Source organism: Callospermophilus lateralis, chromosome 3, assembly GCF_048772815.1.
Source record: "Callospermophilus lateralis isolate mCalLat2 chromosome 3, mCalLat2.hap1, whole genome shotgun sequence".
Classification (NCBI taxonomy): Eukaryota; Metazoa; Chordata; class Mammalia; order Rodentia; family Sciuridae; genus Callospermophilus; species Callospermophilus lateralis.
Window position 1 is genome coordinate 114,963,515 of NC_135307.1, and position 22,359 is coordinate 114,985,873.

At 35.5% G+C, this 22,359-nt stretch overlaps 1 protein-coding gene across 1 annotated transcript in view; it reads right to left on the minus strand.

Annotated features, from left to right (window-relative positions):
- Myo9a (myosin IXA) overlaps nt 1–22,359 on the minus strand; it is a 263,115-nt gene that overhangs the window by 147,008 nt on the left and 93,748 nt on the right. The window contains exons 11-14 of the mRNA XM_076851030.2: nt 21,810–21,944; nt 14,426–14,547; nt 8,052–8,193; nt 3,736–3,931 (exon numbers count right to left, since the gene is read on the minus strand). Coding sequence (XP_076707145.2) covers nt 3,736–3,931; nt 8,052–8,193; nt 14,426–14,547; nt 21,810–21,944 — 595 coding nt within the window. The remainder of the gene's footprint in view (nt 1–3,735; nt 3,932–8,051; nt 8,194–14,425; nt 14,548–21,809; nt 21,945–22,359) is intronic.

Here is a 22,359-nt window from a genome sequence, read left to right on the forward strand (position 1 = left end):
TAATGCCTTCTGGAACGTTACATAATTTTTTCTTTAGCCATTATTGCCAAAATTCCTATCTTCATCCCAGTGCCGGTGAAGACAATGTAAATTGTTAAGAAAATTGTTTTCTTTTAGTGCCTTCTGGAATGTTACATAATTTTTTCTTTAGCCATTATTGCCAGAATTCCTATCTTCAGTGAAGACAATGTAAATTGTTAAGAAAATTGTTTTCTTTTAGTGTCTTCTGGAATGTTATATAATGTTATATAATTTTTCTTTAGCCATTATTGTCAGAATTCCTATCTTCATCCCAGTGCATGAAGACAAAGATAAAACCAATCTACAGCTTCTGCAATAGCCATCACTGAACTGAACTGCTTGCAGAACTTGCCTGGACTATGTATCACTTATATGCATTGTGAACTCACTTGTATGCATTGTGAACTATCTGTTGGTGCAGCAACTTCTGGTAGTGTTGGGGTATACATGCTGATGGTGTCATCGGTGGTACAATTTTTCCAAAAGGAGCCGTCAACTGGCTTGGTGTATCTTCCTCCCTTCTGTTTGTCATGATCGTTCAGCTAAAATTTGGGGGCCAACAGAGGTGAGGCAAAGAACCTCACCCCCCGCCCCGCTGGTACGAAGACCTCTACACAGGTGTGACTGTATACTGGACTGGTAGTCAATGACGGGTAAGATCCAATTACTATGGTACCAACCTAAGACAGGAGGCTGACGCCTTGAGGTCAGCTCATCCGATAACGGGTAAGAACCATATGTACTATTGGACAACCTAAGGCAGGCACGGTCCCTAAGCCACATGCTTGTTGTTTAAACAGAGAGGGGGAGATGTTGAGAGCCACAGCCGAAGGGGCCCCAGCAAACTTTCAGACTGCCAGCTGATGAGCTGAAGGGGCCCCAGCAAACTTTCAGACTGCCAGCTGATGATTGGCTCACAGCAGCCCCAGCAACATCTAGCTGATTGGCTCCTCTGCGGTGATGCTCATTGGGCTGTTTCCCTGCCCTTTCAGACCACGGAGCTGCTCATTGGGGGACTTTTTTGGCTCCGCCCATGCGACCCAGCCAATCGGCCTCAAGAGCAGGAGGATTGTGGGAGGAAGAGGTTGTTGGGGTGTGTGGCTTGTGGGAAGCCGGTGGTGGCAGTTGGGCTCTGAGGGTTTTTTCCTGAGGAGCTGTTTTGTTTATCTTGTGTGGTTCTAAAAATAAAGTTAGTTTCTTTTGACAAGTGGCTCCTGAATTGTGCCCAGCCAGACTGCGGCACATCCTTCTGCCTCAGCCTCCCAAGGGGCTGGGACTACAGGCATGTACCACTACACCCAGCTATAATGGAATTATCATCTTTGACATCTTATTTGCAAAAGATCTGAACTTGGTTACCCTCTGCCTCCCTTATTTTACTTCTACTTAAATAATCTCTAATTCCCATTTCATCTTAATATGTGTGCATACGATTTATAGATATTATAAAAGTTCTGAAACTATGACTTAAATAATTTTAACAGTTAATCTGTTAGTTTCCAATGCTATAATATTCTAACTGTATGATGTCCTTTTATTTCAAACTTACCAAAAGATAGTTAAGTGGGAGGCAAGTTAGAGGAAGCAAAATGCTATGGTGAATGCTGGCAATGGCAATGACACCAATATATTGTAACATAAAAAAAAAAAATCACTTTCTGGAGTCAATCTCATTAGGCCTAGGAATGCAAATTAATCAGACTCCTTCTTTTTCTTTTATATAACATGAAATTTCATAGTTTATCCAAGAGGAAAATCTGGGTGTTATGTAGGTTCATTTATTGATCTAGGTGGTAATTTCAGGGGTGATTATTTTTTGTGCTCTTTCACTGAGCTATATATGTTTGTTTTATGTACTTTTCTTTATGTGTGTTATATTCTAGAATAAAAGAGTTTTCAATAAGATTATTATATGGAAGCTCTGTAATACCTTTATTAAACAAGAATCTAAATTCTATCAAGATAGAGAAATTATAAGTTGTCTTTGTTTGTTTGTTGGTGTTGGGGATTGAACCTATAGGCACTTTACTTACTATTGAATTATATTCCCAATCCTTTTTATTTTGAGATAGGGTGTAGTTAGGTTCTGAGTGATCTCACTAAATTGCTGAGGCTGATCTTGAACTTGCAATACTCCTGCCTCAGATTCCTGAGTAATTTATCTTTTTATATTAGTAACACTACATATCAGTCAGGTGTAGTGGCACAGGGCTGTAATCTCAGCTACTTGAGAGGCTGAGGCAAGAGGAGTAAAGTTTGAGATCAACCTGTCACACAAAAAAAGAAAAAGAAAAAAAGACTGGGGATGTAGAGTGCCCCTACGGTCAAAGCTAGGTACCACAAATAAAAACAATAATATCGAAAATCATTTCCCAAATTGATACTAATGGATATAAAACAACTAACTTACATAAATAATAGATCTGTGTGAAGTGACATAATTAGTAGTAAAAACAAAGTTTCTTCTTAGTCAATAACATCTCAACAGGATACTTAAGAAATCTGAGTAGCTTCATTACAAAGCTATCATAACAAGAAAGAAATCATCTTCAAGGAAAAAAAGTTCTTTTAAGTTTGTTATTGTTGTTGTTTGTTTTTTTAATACAACCTTTTAGAAACGGCAAAGCGGTTTGAGGTAGTTCTTTTGTTTTTGCAATTCAAGCATATTACAATCTCAAAAAAGAAATTAAATTCAATTATTTTGCCTCTCATTTTAAGGACATTATCTCCCAAGTATTATTTATTTCAAATGTTTAAAAGCTGAGTGTAAAGTTTTATTGCTAGTACACATCTCAAAAAGCCACATCTCAAAAAGTCAGTCTGAAAATAGGGAAACACATGGGAGTATTCTCATGCTTCTGAAACGAATGTCTCGTCTGCATAGAAAACAGAAAATCCTCACGGTACAGCAATATTCTAAGACTAGTGCTACAATAAGCAACACGGATTACAAATATGCCAACAGGGCTATGAAGTTGCTCTCCCACAGTATGTGAAATGGGATATTTTGTGGTTTAAGGAGGAAACACAGAGAAAATAAATATCATTTTTGAATTTCAAAGTGAAAATCCAATGAACTGAGTTAAGGGTAAGAGAAAAAGAAAATGAATACTTCATAAACAGATTCTTTTCATATATTATCTGGCTTTAACCTCATAATTCTAAAGGTGGTATTAACTCCCTTTTATAGAAAAGAAAGACAATTAAGTCACAAAATCAATCAAGACATGACAGTATATAGGGGGTTCTTTCCACCGTATTATATTACCCCCAGGATCCCCTAGGATCCTTTCTTTCTCCTAATTTATACTTTTCATATTAAATTAGGTTTCATTTGTAGTAAGAACTATACATAAGAGAAAAAAAAGAGAAAAGCATCAAAATTAAATTCTAAATAAATACTATTACCATTATTACTTCACTTTCTGTTCAAAATCATACCATGACTTACTAAGTGCCCAAGTACCATTATTATACTCAGTATTCCTGTCAAGATTTAGTAATAAAAAAAGTACCAATGCATACCTATACATATATAACACATAAACATTTAATCGTATAAAATTTACTGAACTCATCAGACCTCAAACATGATGCCAGAATATGTTAAGAAACAAAGCAAATTAAAAATCATTATGAATCTTGTGAACTAAAGGCAAAATAATTAATAAATAAGAGATGAATCATGGTAGAATACTAGTAACTACTTCTTACCAGTCTTTCTCTGAATGTGTCTTTTCCCAGCTTCCCTGAAAGCAACTATGGCTCTGAAAAAGGCTCGGAGAACTGCCCATCGGAATACAGCCACAGGATCAATTCCAATCATCCCAGAGATAAATGCATTCTTGCTACTTCTCAGAAGAGCTACAATGTCTGGGCGCATATGATCTGTATTTTTTTCCCGAAAATCCTGTGTGGAAAAAAAGTCTCACTGTTAATAGTGAAAAAGCTATTAAAATTAAGATGATAATGAGTAATATGTTTGAACAGTGATTGAATAAAGACAGAAATGACTTCTGAGTGAAATGTTCATTCTTTTACTTTATATAGAATATTATACTTTCAGGATTGATCCCTACTTTCTGTGGTGATGCACTGGACAAATTAGAAGAAAAGCAGTAAAAAGGTGAGAGTGATGAAAATTTAGGCAAATCAATAGGACTTAGGCTCTTTGAGCTTGAGTTAAGGGTTTTAACTTTATTTTTTCAAGCATAAAGGTCAATGACAACAGCCAAGTGGTGTTCTATAAACATTTATTGATACATAGGAAATGAATAGCACAAAGAATGGAAAAGGGGAGAACAGACATAATAATAAACAGAGAAGAGCTGACAGTGACTTGGACAAGCAGGTTGTCAAAGAAGAAATGAAAAAGAATTACCATGTTTGAGATACATTAAGAGTTAAAAGCAAAGAATCTGCTGATAGTAAGAGAATGAGGAAATTAAGTTAATACTTCTATTTGGGGTTTGAGGAGCTAGGTGGATGGATATGCCATATACTGAGATACATAAGACTAGAGAGAGAACGTTCAAAAGAAGATCAACAGAAAAAAAAATTTGTCCAAGTGAAGTTTGAGATGGTAAGGACAAACAATAGTAGGTAACGTTTACTGAGAGATTACCATGTGACTGGCACTCTTCTATATAGTTTCTATACATTGTCTCAATCCTAAAAACCCATTTGAGACCAATATTATTATCCCTACTTTATAAATGAGAAAAGTGAGTTAGAGAGGAGAAGTACTCTGGCCCCTGTCACAGTAAGTGGAAAAGTGGAAGTCAAACACAACCAATCACAACCACTATGCTATGTCAGTATACAGACACTATGTAGGCAGGTAGCTATGAGTCTTAGTCCTAGGGGGATTTCATAAAATATAACTGGATATTATCAGCATTTTAAAGAATAAGATTAGCTATGGTCTATAAACAGGCAAAAGAAACAACCTGCCAGAGCACAGAGGTTTTAAGAGAGAGAATACAAGAAAATGGATTAAAATGTTCCACACAAATACAGGGAGATCAAGAAGCTTACACCAAGGAAGCAAGGGCCCAGAAGGATACAAACAGTCTAGGCACTGACAACAATCTTACAACTATATTCACACTAAAAAAGGATTTTAAAAATATGATGAGCTTCACAAAATAGCTCTAAGTAAAAACTCTCAAGGAACACACTTAGTGTAATGTCATTTATTGTCATACAGAGAAATCCACCTGGACTCTATTAAACACTTAATCATATAAAGTTTACTGAACTCATCAGACCTCAAACATGATGCCAGAATATGTTAAGAAACAAAGCAAATTAAAAATCATTATGAATCTATGGACTAAAGGCAAAATAATTAATAAATAAGAGATGAATCATGGTAGAATACTAGTAACTCCTGCTTACCAGTCTTTCTCTGAATGTGTCTTGTGCTTTCCTAATTCTTTATTCTTCTAAAAACAAGGGAAATGGGTAAACAAGCCAGGATCTTGACCGTTGGCTTGTCCCTAAATATACTTAGAGCAAAAGTATATATTATTAAAAAAGTAAAACTGGGTTTTCTTTTTGGGGAGGGACTGCAGAGTGGTTAACCAGGGATTGAACTCAGGGGTAGTTGACCACTGAGCCACATTCCCAACCCTATTTTATATTTTATGTAGAGACAGGGTCTCACTGAGTTGCTTAGCGTCTCACTTTTATTGAGGCTGGCTTTGAACCCATGATCTTCCTACCTCAGCCTCCCAAGCTGCTGGGATTACAGGTGTGCACCATTGCGCCTGACCTTTTATTTTACTTTTTAAACTATCAAAATTATCCCTTCCTATCTGTTCCACCTCAGGATATGATACCTCCAATTAACCCATCAGCTCTAAGCAGTTATCACTTATCATCTAGAACATAAATAATGTATATGGATGGTATCTCCTTCCCCAACTCTTGTTGCCATTTAGGTGATTTGGTTGTTTGGTTTTCTGGTGGTGGACTGGGGTGTGGGGGTGCTAGAGCTCGAACCCATAGGTGTGTTACCACTGAGCCACATCCAAAGTCCTTTTTATTTTTTTGAGTCAGGGTCTCACTAAGTTACTTGAGAATGGCCTTAAACTTGCAATTCTCTTGCCTCAACCTCCTGAATCACTGGGATTACAGGTGTGCTCCACTGTACCAAGCATTCCTGGGGTTTATCTTAACATTTCTTCCCAATTTAAAAAAAAGAAAGAAAGGGGGAAAGCTACCTAATTTATCTCCCAGATTCTACTCTTGCCCCTTATTATGCCTCTTCCTCAAAATAATCTTCTTTTCTGGCAGTGCTGTGAATTGAACCTAGAGCTTTGTGCATGCTAGGAAAGCACTCTACAACTGAGCTATAACCCCAGCCCTGCACAGCAATCTTTTAACAACACAAATCAGATCTTCTGCTTAAAATCTTTTCATAGCTCCCTTCAATAAAAACCAAACTCAATAAAAATCAAACTCCTTTAACTTGGCCTAGAAGCCCTTAAGAATTAACCTGCTGTCTTACTCTGAATTCATTTCACATCACTGTTTCTTTTTGTTCCTTTCATTCTAGCAGCACTGACCAGTTTTCATTTATTTCAACATATCAAACTCTTCCTTATTCCATGGCCTGTACTTCTTCACCCCAACTCCTCATCAAGGTAAATTTACTTCAGGTCATCTCTCAAAAATTAAAAAGTTTCTTAGAGAGGTGGTTCATGGCTCCACACCACTACTTTACTACTTTTTCTCACAGAACCCATTCATGTATTTATAGCATATAGTCCATTTACCTGTATTTCATACACAATCATATGTATGTATACACAGAGTCAGGAACATTTCTGTCTAGTTAATCACTAAATCAATCCAAACACTAGGCACAGGGTCTGATGCATGATCTATGTTCAATAAACACCTCTTAAATAAATAGATCAGTACACTTGATGAGTAAATTAAAAATACTCACCCTGAGATCAAAGAAAAAAATTGTATTGCTCCACTATCATTCATATCACCACTGTCTTGCATGGAAACCAAGTGTCTTAAGACACAGGCTTAAATTTCAAATGGTTGAATAACAGGTTCATCAGTTTTAAATCACAAATGGATGAAATCATGAAGTTTCCCCTTTCAGGAGGTAGGAGTTTCAATACAGTTCATTAGGAGTACAAGCTCACAAATACCTAATAGTACATGAAGACATAAGGCCTCTGTCATCCCTATGTGTATAAAGAAGGGGAAAATTCAGTAAAGTATGTGGACATGTGGATGAACATATGGGTTTGAGATATAGTTATCTATTCTTTCAGATCAAAAAGTTTATTGTTTAGCTGAACTATGGAACCAACCTAGGTACCCTTCAACAGATGAATGGATAAAGAAAATGTGGTATACATATGCAATGGAATATTATTCAGCCTTAAAGAATAAAATTATGGGATTTGCCGGTAAATGGATGGAGCTAGAGAATAGCATACTAAGCAAAATAAGCCAATCCCAAAGAACCAAAGGCTAAATATTTTCTCTTATATGTGGATGCTGATTCGTTGGGGGAGGGTTGCTAGAGAAGAATAGAGGTACTTTGGGTTAGATGAGGGAATAAAGGGAGGGGAGGGTGTATGGGGGTAGAAGGATAATAGAGTGAATCAGACATTACTACGCTATGTGCATATATGATTACATGACCAGTGTAATTCCATATCATGTTCAACCAGAAGAATGAGAAGTTATACTCCCTTTATGTATAATGGGTCAAAACGCATTCTATTATTATGTATAACTAATTAGAATTTTTAAAGTTTATTGTTTATTAGAATGGACTGACAACAGATTACATGCAGAAGGAAACCAACAGAAACTTGAGAAAATAATATCATATTATCTATATTAGTAGAATCTAACATTATCCTAATAAAATGTCTCCAAATGTTACTAATTGTAAGCCTCCAAAAACTACAGGGGGTAGTGTGCCAGGAAAAGTGACAAAGTCAAGAACACACCTCTGCCCTTAAAGTACATTCATTGAAAAATCAACTGACCTTTACTCCATATTTTACTTTTCCAGCATAGTGTTTTATGGTGAAAGCAGGCTCCATCACAGCTGGAAATTCAATGTAAGAATTCTCTTCATGTTGATGCTTAAACTTGTCTAGCAATGTCTGATTTGTTGCCTGTGGAAAACTGAATTTATGAGAAAAAAAAATTTAAAAAAATAGAAGAAAGATGCAGTAATCAGTATTGCCTATTAAAAAACACATTACATTGCTATCTAATACATTTAGCACCTTACAAAGAGTTTTTGCCTATACTATCAAATCTGATTCTCATAATAAGCTAGAAGAGAGTATAATATGGATTGCTGTTCCTATATTATAGATGAGGGATAAAAAGTTGTGGCTTGCCCATACTCAGATTCTGCAATTAACCTGAGAAATTAATTCAGGTCATTACATATTTATTTAGGTTTCACTGTGTTGCATTACTGCAAAACCCAAAGGAAAATAAACCCCATCAAAAGGAAATAATTTCTTATTCTAAAATAGGTCATTAAAATTCACATTCTTTTGTTTTCCTATTTATTGACACATAAATGGTCACAATTTTCTTATCTATACCTGTTATTACATTTCTTATTAAATCTATTACTATTTTAAATATACATCAATAGGTTTGTATTCATTGGTTGGATTCAATGAGCATTTCAAGGTCAAAAAATCACACAAATAATATCTATTAAGAATTGCGTAATAGGGGCTGGAGTTGTGGCTCAATGGTAGAGTACTTGCCTGGCATGTGTGAGGCCCTGGGTTCGATCCTCAGCACACATATAAATAAATTAATTAAATAAATAAAAGATCCATTTACAACTTAAAAAAAATAATTGCATAATAGAAACATAGAAACATAAACATTTAGAAGAAGAAAAATAAGCAGTGCTGGGGAACAACAGAAAGGTTATTAGGAGGCTAGCTATTAAAAGTTAGGTGTAAACGATTAGGTAGGAGTTTCAAATAGAGGAAATATCACTGACAGGAAAAGGAGAAAAATATATCTTTCAGAAATAGTATAAAAGAAACTGAAATAATGAGCAATAATGTGCCATGAGGTTGTAAAGATAAATCCCAAATCTAATGTGTAAAGATGATTCTTAAATTACTACAAAATGGTTAATTATATACTGTGTACTCAAATCAGAAAAGAACATCACCTTTGGTGTCAGATAATCTTAATTTAAATTACCAGTTCTATCAGTGATCTTGGGCAAGATAGGTAGCCTTTCAGAACCTTTCAGAAGTTTAAATACCAGAAATGTATAATAACAGGTATAATACTGTTAGTAGAATCAAATAATACTAGTAAAAACAAATCTGACACTACCTGGCATTTTATAGGGATTACATAAATATTATCAGCTTTTTTATGTTGCCAACACTGCCAAGTCACCTTGGCCTGTTTTTACAGGACAGTCCAAGTTCACATCCCCTTTTCTACAACAGATTTGTTCCAGAAGAAGATAGATTAGGCTCATTTTCTGAAAGCCCTATTAAGTATAGGAAAAGGTTCACACGTCTGACTCAGACTTACCACCTTACTTGGGCAGATGTTTACTATATCCTAGCTTCCTGATGAACATGCGCATATTTTGCAGGTGGCTAAAGAACATGCCAACCTCCTCCATGTCCAAAGCCTCCTTACCTATCCTGCAGGAGATGCTGCCATCCCGATAGCTAAATCTAATTGGACATACCAACCCCAAGACACCAGGGTCACTAGACTCCAACACATGATTACTTGCTTCCTTGAAGGCATAACAAAAAATTCTAACACCCAGGTTAACCATGACAAGATAAGGGAAATCACCCGGGGACCTGACGAAAACCCTGCCCTCTTTTTGGCTCAACTTACTGAAGCTATTACCAAATATACCACCCCAGATCTTGATACTCCTGCTGGTACTCTCTTTCTCCATGTGCAGTTTATAAGTGGGTCTGCACCTGATATCCATAAAAAATTTAGAGGAGAACTCAGAGACTCGTCAGCAGTAGCCTTGTAGATGATGCTTTCAAGGTTTTCAACAATAGAGAAGACGAGGCCAAAAAGGAGAAAGGAATGTATCTTAAAGCTAAATATCACCTCCTGGCTGGCTTGCCACACAATTCGCCTATCCTCGGAGTAAAGAAACGCAATGGCCAATTTTGGCTAGTACAGGACTTCAGAAAAATCAAAGAGGCAGTTGTCCCCACATATCCTGTAGTACTCAATCCCTATACCTTTTTATCTCCTATCCCATCCTCCACCACCACCCATTTCTCAGTATTAGACCTGAAGAATGCTTTTCTTACTATACCCCTCTTAACTCTAAACCACCAGGGTCTCCATGTCCTCTTCTAGAACTCTAAAAGGAGGGGATCTCCCTAATTTGTCTCTTCTCAGGAGAAGGCAGCCAGGCTTGATATCAACACCCCAATTTATTATCCCCTTTCAGAGTCTGGAATGATGAAAAATAACATCACCCAAGACAGCCCCCAGGAAGAAAAGAGGACAGTGTGGCCTGGGAGGAAGGAGGGAGGAATAAGGCAAACATTCATCCTTTCCCAGTAATAATGGGTCCTGAGGGAAGAGATAAACACACTAAGCCATGGATTTTCACCCTTTCCCATTGTTGATGAGTCCTGGAAGGAGAAAAGCAAATACTGAAGCTCTAAGAAACAATGGATTCTGGAGTAAGAAGATAAGCAAACAGCACCAAGCTCTGGGCTTTCATCCTTTCCCAGTAACACTGAGTCCTGGAGGGGACAGAAAACAAATGGGCTCTGGGCTCTAAATTTTTATCCCAGTTTCAAGCATTTACAACTATTTCCCTGAGTTAGAATGAGTTTTGAGTTTTTCCAACTGTTTTCCTGAGTTAGATTTTTTACCTGAACAACTAGTTTCTGACTGCCCAAGTCTTTAATGATTAAGTCACACTAAACATTCTGCAATGATTAACTCTCATTAAGACCTATAAAAAGCAAACCCCTCTTATAACCAGTGCCCATTTTCTCCCTTGAAAATATGCCATGTGCCATTCTGCCAATGCTTAATAAAGACAGCTTGCTGATCTGTTTGAGGTCTGCTCCCTTCTCAGTTATTTGAGCTTATACTACGGCTTCCTAAAAACATCTCCATTATAAGCTTGCTCTAAAATTCTAAAACAATTCTAGAATGCATTATAATCCTTAGGATTTCAAGCACAGACCAGAAACAGCCTCTATAATATTCTTTTCAATTCCGATCTTACCTTGTTTCAAGTCATCCTATACTTTCCTAGTCAGAAAATTTATGGAAAAAAAGAAGCTGAATGATTCCAAACAACTAAAACTAGACAAACCTAACCTCTGCAAATGTTTCACTACTTCATAACAGAATGTTTCTCTCTTCTAGCAGCATACTCAGCTTACCTCACTGTCTCTAACTCCGTTTAGAGTTAAGAGGGGTATAGTAAGAAAAGCATTCTTCAGGATTTATTTGCCTTCTAATACTCCAAGTACTTTAAAAGCTTATGTTTTTCTCTTACTTAAAGTGAAAAAAGGAAGGGGGATAGTTAGGAGAACAGTCTTTACTCCAAATCAAGAAAGATGGAAAGAAAAGCTCTCCACAGGTCCTACATTCAACAAACATTTGTGGTATATATCAAGAGGGCAAATCAGACATTATTGCTCATTTTAAAGCTCTTATCTCATGTTCCCCAAAAGCTATGAACAAGGGTAGCCTGAGAAGTATTTCTAGAGCTTTTAGAACTAGCAATGCATGGACTCTACTTACTGATTCTGAATTAACTGATCAAGAATGGTGACCTAGAAAGCATTCATAAATTCACAAGATAATTCTTATTAGTAGACAGGATTGACAAAATGCTGCCCTAAATAAATGTTCTAATCTTAACTTCAGACTCTATTAAAATGCAGATTCTTATTCAACAGGTATGGGTTGGAAGCCTGAGATTTCATATTTCTAACGAATTTCAAGGTTCTCTACCACTGCTGTCAGCAATGCCTTTTGAGTTCTACAGGAAAGACTAGTAACATTGCTAACATCCTATTCATCATACATTAACTCTGAGACTTTGCTTGCACTATTTCTTCCTCCTAAATGCCTTCTACAGAACCTAACTTTTATGTGCTCAACATCACAGCCAGTAGGTAGCACACACAAGATTAACCTAGATTTTGTGTGACTCCTACAAGTAGAGCATCATAAACAAAATGCATGAAGTCGGAATATCACTAAGGATAATTTTCAAATTATATATTTCCCATAGAAATATATATTCCCACAAAATATTTTTTAGAAAAAAAAATCCAAATGAGTCCCAAAAAAGCTCTTCTTAAATGTGACTAAATTTATTTTCAACATCTCTTTACAGGTAAAAGGCAGAGGAAAAATACTTCATGCCTTTACATCTTATCTTCTGGGATATTAAAGCATAAAAGATGAAAGGATTTCAGGACATGCCACCCAAAAATATGCTGTTCTGACCTAATGATTATTTGAACTGAAGGCAAATCAGAAATACAAGATATAGGGATAGGCTCCTAACTTCCTTTTTCCTATGTAAAAATAAGCCATAAAATTCTCCATGAGAAGGGTGCTCTCCCTGTTCCAGAAAAAGAACATCCTAATTACCAAAGACTAAAAATAGACATTAAGACAGAACTGTACAAACTAACAAAATAACCCTTATCTTCTACTAGTTATTCCCAGTCTCTGTCACCTTCATACAACTTATTGCTCCTACCCCAAACCCTTTGTCTTGAAATTTCTAGAAAAATTTTTCATTTTTGTCTAAAAAATAGATAAGCTCTTTGTTCTGATTACTTCTTCAGGTCTCTATTTTCATGTACATATAAAATTCTAATAAAATGTAAATGCTTTCCCCTATGTTTATCTGTCTTATGTCAGTTTCTCGGGCCCAGTCAAGGACTCTATCAGAGCAGCGGAAAATTTTTCCTACCCAGTGAGACAAAAATGAACCATTTATTAAAAAAAATAAAAAAAGGTACTGTACTAGCTCATTTACAAAGTAAAGAAATTAAAATAATGTTTTTAAAATTTTTCATGGCGGTCTGAATACAAACATAATTGAAGAGATGATTAAAAGGTTATTTAGTCCAGTCTCCTACCTACAACAATATCCTCAAAGATAATCCAGAATTATTATTTCTAATGAGGAATTTTTTACTTCTTGAAGCAGTTCTAATAATCAGAAAATTTGTTTTATTGGGCTAAATTTGTCATTTCAATTTATGTGGCTTGAGTGGCAACAAAGAGGTGACATTCCCTTTATTGGTCAAAACTATGATCTAGGCATGGTGATGCACACCTATAAACTACTTGGGAGACTGAGGCAGTAGGATTGTGAATTTGAGGCCAGACTGGGCCACTCTGTCTCAAAAACAAAAAGGGCTGCAGATGTAGCTCAGTGGTCAAGTGCCCCTAGGTTCTATTCCCAGTATCACAAAAAGCAAACAAAAAATATATCAATGTTAGGTAGAAATTGGCCAGAAATATACAATCTTTTTATAGTAAGATGTGCATTTAATGAAATGTCGCTTAAAGAATGGTGAGGTAATGAGCCCCTTGTTCTATTCATGTTTTAATTATACAATCATTACATCAATTGCTGTTGACAAATGTGACAGAGTAGATAGCAGCAGCATTTCCTTTTTGCACGCAAGAAAACTGAAGAGCCAGGCATGGTGGTGCATGTGACTCTGGAGGCTGAGGCAGGAGGATTACAAGTTAGAGGACAGCCTCAGCAACTTAGGCCCTAAGCAACTTAGTGAGACCCTGTCTCAAAATAAAAAATACAAAGAGCTGAGGATATAGCTCAGTGGTAAACCATCTCTGTGTTCAATCCCCAGCACCAAAAGGGGGAAAAAAAAAAAAAGGAGATTTGCAGAGAGTAGGTAATAGAGATAGGGTATAAATCCTCGACTTATGGCTCTAAAACTGCCCCATTTGGGGGACTGCTATACTGAACAGTACAGACTAGAAAATATTTGGCATATATTGCCATTTACCACCAACACAGTCATGACAGGCATCATGAATATATCATGATATCCTTTTTTACTAAACATGAAAACTACAAATACATCTCATAAATAAAAATTCAAAAAGAACAGAACACACAACAAAAATAAAATACGTCAACAAATCTAACATCAAACTCTGTCAAAATAAACTGCAAAAAAGAAAAAATAAATTCAGTAGTGAAATTCAGCCTATTTATCAAGAAATGCAAATATTTAATAACTGCATACAACAGAACCTTTAGCCCTTTACTTGGAAATATAACGAGAAAGTTAAAACTTAAGAAGGCATAAAAAGCCCAATGGCCAATAACAATATTGAAAAGAACCATACTTACTTGCTTTCTTCATCCAACAGATGGAGCAATCCTGTTGGTTTTTTGCTAATAAGATTTATGCAACAAGTATTATCAATATAATCAATATTATGCCAACTGATACCTTCAGTTCTATATTCCTCCTAGGAAAATCAAACAACAAAATAATAATTTATTCATCTTACAGAAAATGATAGGCATATGATAACAAGGACTGAAAAGTACAGTCTGTTTTTTCTTTTTAAATCACAATCCATATAATGGAAAGATGCTTATTAATCAGCTTACTAATCTTAATACAGTGTCTCTGTTTCTTTACATTGAGCAAAGTAAGAAAGCCCATCCAGTGGCACACTCCTGTAAACCCAGCTACTCAAGAGGCTGAAGCAGGAAGACTGCAAATTTGAGGCCAGCTGCAGAAATTTGGTGAGATCCTGTCTCAAAAAGAACTACAGAGGCAGCTCAGTAATAGAAAACATTTTTTTTTTTTTTAAGTACATGCAACCAAATTTTGTGGTTAGAATCCTATTTCTGAAACTTTTCTAAGCAAGACTTAGGCCTGGTGTTTAGTCACACCATATGATTACTCCATTAAGGAAAATACACAAGTAAGAAGCCTAATTTCCCCTACATGATTCTAAACTACCAAAAGGACTGCATTTGTTGGATCATCAACAATTAATTTAATAAAATAGAATTCCTCAGGAAAGTGGGAAGTCACTCACAAATCATGTGGAATTCATATACTGAATTTTGGCAAAAGAAAATCTTTTGTACATTTTTACTTTAACAAAAAGGCCTCAAATTTCAAGGTTAAAAATCCCAAAACTCAGGTCTTGAGCAGCTACAGTAAAACCCTTGTACAAAGCACCCATTTTTCCTTACTCTTTTTACTGGGAAATACTTTATTTGTCCCTATGAAACTTTCACCTTAAATTAATTACTCTAATTAGGAAAGTAAGTATTAATTATTTTCTCTTAAAATGTTCACAAGAGTAGAATTTTTATTAAAAGGTCACCCCCAAGTGATAAGAAAGCACCACTTACCACCCTGCCATTCTACCTTTTTGTAGCATGGATAGCAAGCATACTAGTTAAACAAGAGCATTAGGATTTTTACACATTATAGTAGTCCTTAGTCCCCTTCCAAAAAAACTTACCCAATTCTCTTACCCAATGCCAGCTTCTAATATATTTGGTAAGATTTATTTGTTTACAGATATTATCTAAATAAACTCACACAATATATAATTATTTTTGTCTGACTTTTTGGCTTAATTTAGGTTTCAGAGACATACATTTTGTTAGAAGCCACTCAAAGTTCATTCATTTTAATTGCTATAGGAAAAAGGTCATAAAAAACATAATCACTCATTTATGGACTGTCTATATGTTGTGTATTTTCTCAATGTAACGGCAAAGTTGAAACCATGCTGTTCAAAAAAACTGAAAGGACCTATTTAATCTCATCCTTTTCAGAAATTGTATGCCAAACTGACACAGAATGTTACTCCTCAAACTTTAATGTATAGCAGTATCATATGGAAGGCTTGTTAAAACACAGTCAATGGGCCTCATTCCAAGAATTTCTGAATTAAACAGGTATAGGAATTCACTTAGGGTTTTATTTCTCACAAGTTCCCTGGATATGTTGATGCTAAAAGGAGGAGAAACAACATTTTGAGTTTGAGAACTAATTCTGTAGAGTATTCCACTGTATTTACATATAACAACTTACTCATTGATTCTCCTTTGGCAGATGTTACTTTTACTTCTAATTTTTGGCCATTAAAAATAAGGCCATGGGATTGGGGATATAGCTCAGTTGGTAGAGTGCTTGCCTTGCATGCACAAGGCTCTGGGTTCAATCCCCAACACCACAAAAAAAAAAAAAAAAAAAACAGAAAAATAAGGCCATGGGCTGGGGTTGTGGCTCAGTGGCAGAGCACTTGCCTCACACATGTGAGGCACTGGGTTTGATCCCCAGCACCACAAAAAATGAATAAACAAAATTAAAATACTGTGTCCATGTATAACTAAAAAATATTTTTTAAAAAATAAGGCCATTACGACCATTTCTACCCAAAACTTTTGTGTGTGTGTGCGCACACACGCATATATACGTATTTATGTTTAATTTCATTTTTTGGTTCTTCTAAATTATACATTATCTGTATATATTTTGAGATTATAAATTACACATATCTAACTCAGCAAATATTGCCAAACAGTTTTCTAAAGTGGCTGTGCCAATTCACAAAACCATCATATGGTAGCTTCCCTACCAACACATTTCTTCAATACTCGTATTAATCAGTCTTTTTCATTTTAATCATTCTGGTGAATGCCTTAGGGATCTGATTGTGATTTTAATTTCAATTGCTGTGATGAATAATGCTATGGTTTAGGTATGATGTGTCCCCCCAAAAGCTACTGTGTGAAACAATGCAATAAAGTTTAGAGGTAAAATGATTGGCTTATGAGAGCCTTATTCAATGCATTAATCCCAATAAGGATTAACTGGGTGGTAACAGTAGGCAGGAAGGGTATGGCTGGAGGAGGTGGGAGAAGGGAACTATTTTGTCTGTAGTGAAGGGAACTCTCTCTCTCTACTTCCAAGTGGCCATGTTCTGAGCTGCTTTCCTCTACCACACTCTTCCAGCCATGATGTTCTGTCTCACCTCAGGCCCAAGGAATGGAGGCAACTGTCTATGTATTGGGACCTCTGAAACAGTAAGACCCAAATAAACTTTTCCTCCTCTAAAATTGTTCTTATCAGAGAGCTGGGAATGTAGCTCAGTAATAGTGCTCTTGCCTAACATGTATAAGGCCCTGGGTTCAATCTCTAGTACCATAAAATAAAAAATTGTTCTTCTCAGTTCTTTTGGTCACAGCAGCAAAAAAAAAAGCTGTCTAAAACAAATAATAAGAGAAAAACATTTCCATGTTAACTGCCTGTTTAAATATTTCCTTTTGTGATATGCCTATGTTCAATATTTTATCAATGTCTAACAGAAATAAAATATTCTGTAACTTAGCAGTAAAAAATCTTAGAATACCTAAAATTCCATTTACTCCCCTAATTTATATGCTACTCTTCTCAGGCATTTTAGTTCTACTTAAATATTATAGCATTTACCTTGCTCCAATTTAGTTAGCTGAATATTCACTTAGATTCACCAACTTTTAAAAATATTTTTCACTGCTCTTCATTCCTTCCTATACCTCCAAACTCTAACTGGGGATATGTTAATAATGCCTAAATAACATGATTCAGTTTTAAGGAAAATATCCCACTATATCCTAGCTTCCACTATTTCCTCTGAAAGCTGACTGCCGTTCTTATTGCTGCATCTTTAAAGATACTATTTTGTTTCCTCTCTATGTTTTCTATGTTTTTGGATTTTTAGAGTTCCTCAAATGTGTGCTTTGGGCAGTAACAGTGAGGAAGGTGCATGTGCACATGCACACACTTGTGTTCTACCTTCCAGATCACTAATTTTCTCTTAACCTGAATCTACTTATTAAAAACAATCTTATATTCTTAATTTCACAGTAGTAGATTTTGGGTATTTTCTGGACTAGTTTTTAATAAAAGTATTACTCTTTTAAAAAATATTTGAAACCATAAAGCCCTGTCTGATGACATCTTTATCTAGATCCCCTACTGTACTACTATCTCACTGCTCTTGTTTTTAATTATGTTGGTTTACCCCTTGTCTTTTTTCTTCTTAGTTCTCTCTTCCTTTCTTTTCAACAGTGGTAATTTTAGCATTTGGATGATCTCTTCCTCCAGTAGAAAGCAAATCTGCTCTTGGCACATAGGACTAAGAACACTTGAAATTCTACACTAATTACACCAAATCGGGAACTGAGATGACTTAAACTGAACATCAATCCCCATGATGCCTATCTATTCCTAGCTTATCTTTTATTACTAATGGGTAGAGTCTCAACCTGTCTATAGAAATATCCATGGACTTCCTCAGTACAAAAGTCTGCTCAGTTCTTCAGACCATCAAGCCTAGATTCATTTAGAATCATCAATACTCTACTAGAACAAAGAATCATCTGGGCTCACCTGCCTAGATTTCCTTCTTTCATTCATTTGAAAACAATCCAATGTTCAGTTTTAGAGGTGTTATTCCACAAAGTTAGTCAGAATTTTCTAGTCTGACAACACCAAATGTAGAATGAACAAAACAAAAACTTTACAAATTAAAAAAAAAAAAAAAGCTCAAACCAGGCGCGGTGGCACACACCTAAAATCCCAGGGGCTCAGCAGGCTGAGACAGGAGGATTATGGGTTCAAAGCTAGCCTCAGCAACAGCGAGGCACTAAGCAATTCAGTGAGACGCTGTCTCTACATAAAATACAAAACAGGGCTGGGGATGCAGCTCAGTGGTCAAATGCTCCCGAGTTCAATCCCTAGTATGCCCCACCCCGGCCAAGCTGCAAAAAAAAAAAAAAAAAAAGCTTTCCCCTTAAAAAAAAAAAAAAAAAAAAAAAAACTTGCTGGATTAAAAACTACTTAAATAAGATCCCTGAACTCTACATTTTCTATCTCTAATGTTTAGCACAATGCATGGCACATGACTATTATTGATGAATACCAATGACGTGAAGGATAATTCTGAGCAAGAAGAGGATAATATCAGAAATGATAACAGAAAACATTTTCATATCTCAGAAACCTTGCACATAATCTCTGCCGCTATCTTAATTCAGGATGCAAAAGTCACTGAACAAGACTAATTCATCTGGCTTGTGCAGATTGTTTCCTTACCTCCAGTTCACTCTCTTCAGTCCATCTTCCACAGTTAAAATGCAAGTACCATACCAAATATACTTCAAATAGCTCCTCCCTCTCTGAAAGAAAAATTCTAATCTTCTCTGCATGATAATATAAGGTCCCACTTTTAAATATACTTTATGTATACCTTTGCCTAAAATACCTTTACCCCATTGACAATCTTGTGAGCTCCAACTCACTATTCAAAATCATATTCCAGAACCACCTCTGGAACTCAATGTAGATGAATCAATATAGTATTTTACTTTATGCCTGATTATAGCATGTGTCATCCTACATGGAAATGAATCTATCACTTTCCTATCCTACATGCCTATATATTCCTTTTGGACAAAATTTAGAACTAAACCACAATTCTCATACTGAAGAGTTTTTTTTTCCTACAAAAACATCTTTGATACTAACTGATTCTGGTATTCAATTGAATTTAACAAACAGTCACTAGGTAACCATCTCATAACAGGTACAAATGTTACCCACTATAAGACACTTAATATTTAAACTGCCTTGAATCTCTCTTTTTTTTTTTTTTTTTTTTTTGAGAGAGAGAGAGAGAATATTTTTTAATATTTATTTTTTAGTTTTCGGCGGACACAACATCTTTATGTGGTGCTGAGGATCAAACCCAGCGCCCCACACTTGCCAGGCGAGTGTGCTACCGCTTGAGCCACATCCCCAGCCCAGCCTTGAATCTCTTATTCCCAGAAAATCCATTTTGAATACAAAAACATGAAGAAGTAGTGAAAGAAAATAACAAAGAATGGCAAAGATGTGTAAGATCTTTAAATGCTCCACACACTATATTAAAACATATCCACTAGCTGATAAAATAGAGAATTCTTGAGAACAAAAATAGAATAACAGAGTTTAGATATTCTGTCAAAAATTATGACATTCAAGGTATCAAGTAAATGAGGACCACCCATTCCCAGGTAGTTTTGAATGCATTTTCTATAAAATGTTCTTATTTGTATACAATGTTAATGGCCTAGGCATTTCTTATGGCTCTTCTATATTTAATCTAGATGTCTAGAACAGTTACAGATTAACTTCAGTTTACAATAAGAGAATACCTTTCTTTTACAAAAGCATTTTAACTAGTCTTCTGCTTAATGATCTACAGAGCAAATAATGCTTTCCTCCAGAAGAGACAGAATATAGTCAACAAAATACATTCCCCAGGCTGGGGATGTGGCTCAAGCAGTAGTGTGCTAGCCTGGTATGCGTGGGTTGCTGGGCTCGATCCTCAGCACCACATAAAAATAAAGATGTTGTGCCCACCGGAAAAAAAAAAAAATACATTCCCCTACTCCTCCAGCACATATATCTATTTGAAAGACATAAAAGATATTAATTTAGCCTGATCTAGTCAAAAGAGCACAGAACTGAATCAACAGACCAGGACAGTAATCCCAGCTCAGCTTTTAATTAAAAAGCAAGGGATATAGGACTAGGGTGTAGCTCAGTAGAGTACTTGCCTAGCATGTGCAAGCCCTGGGTTCAATCCCCAGAACCGCAAAAACGAATGAAGAAATCAAAAATATAAGAATTATAGAATACTGAAAACTGGCTTTATGCATCATATATAAACTGGAATAAAAACAATGACTGCCTAATAAGTAACATTACCTAAGAGTTACCTAGAAGTTTAATTATATTTAATTATCTTTTAACAGCTCCAGTACAGTGTCTAGCTAAAAGGTTACATTTAATTAAAATATTAAGCATTCATCAAGATGGCCAAAATTAATACTCCTTGTGCCGTTATTAACAAGCCATTATACCCTTTAAGCAAAATAGAGTACAAAGCTAAGACAGAAGGCAACAAGTCTCAATGATAAGGCTGGGTAACAGAACAAACTCTTCTTTTCCCCAGTTTTGTAGACCTACTAACTGTTGTGGTCTTTTTATTCATTTTCCATTCTTTAGTATTTTCCTTAAAATTGAGTATGATACACCTTGCTCCTGTCTACATCCTCCTACACAAAATGAAATCCTGAGTTATAATCTCAATCTGTTATTGCTTTCATATTTAGTTGGAAGAAAAGCCCACATTTTTTTTTTTGACCCTGCCTTTACAGTTACAATTCTCATGGAAACTGAAAACTCACTATTTTAAACTATCAATCTTGAGTTTTTCATGACAAGTATCTAGTTGCCCATCTTGATTTCTGTATACTGTCCTTGGACCCACAGTCTGTGCTGAATCAAGAGTCTATTAATAAGTTCCTCTATCCCATCCTAGAATTAATGGACCAAAAGCATCCAAGGAGCATACTTAGCATTACACACAGTGACCAAGGCCATAGGAACAAAATCAACGCTACCAACAAAAACCCTAAACAAACCCACCATCTTTCCCTATAAAGATGCACTCAAGCAAGCTCATACTAGAAAATCTGTTTGGTGACTATGTTTTTTAAAAAAACAACAACAACAACAACAAAAAAAAAAAAAACTTTTGATTTTTGTCATTTGCTTATAATGCTATGAACACCACAATGTTTGTACTGAAATACAAAATTTGAAATGCTTATCGTGTCTATGACTTAAAATTCATATGAGGTGAGATATACATATTTGGATACTCACTTGTTCTAACTTAAAGATATGCTGATTAAAGTAGTGCTGTAAACGTTCGTTAGCAAAATTAATACAGAACTGTTCAAAACTATTATTTTCATAATCTTCAAACCCAAATATATCAAGAACACCAATGGACAAAGTCTGTAAAACAAGAGAATATTCTGGTTTAAAAAGGCTCAAATTTACTTAAGTATTTAAGTAAAATACAATATTAATAACAAAATGCTCATTTATAAAGCAGTAGAGAGGGGATTGTTTTTCACAATATTGAAGCAAAATATACCACAATTAAGAAGTATTTTAATTCTCTTTATTTTATTTTTGTCCTAATCATAAAAATATATCTATATTTTTAATGAGTGTAATCCATTCTTAACACATTTTATCATAACAATAAAAATAGATCAAAGTTTTAACACATGTAGCTGGGTGTAATGACACAGACCTGTAATCCCAGCAACTCAGGAGGCTGAAACAGGAGGATAGCAAGTTCAAAGCCAGCCTCAGCAACACAGCGAGGCTCTAAAGTAACTTAACAAAACCCTATATCTAAATA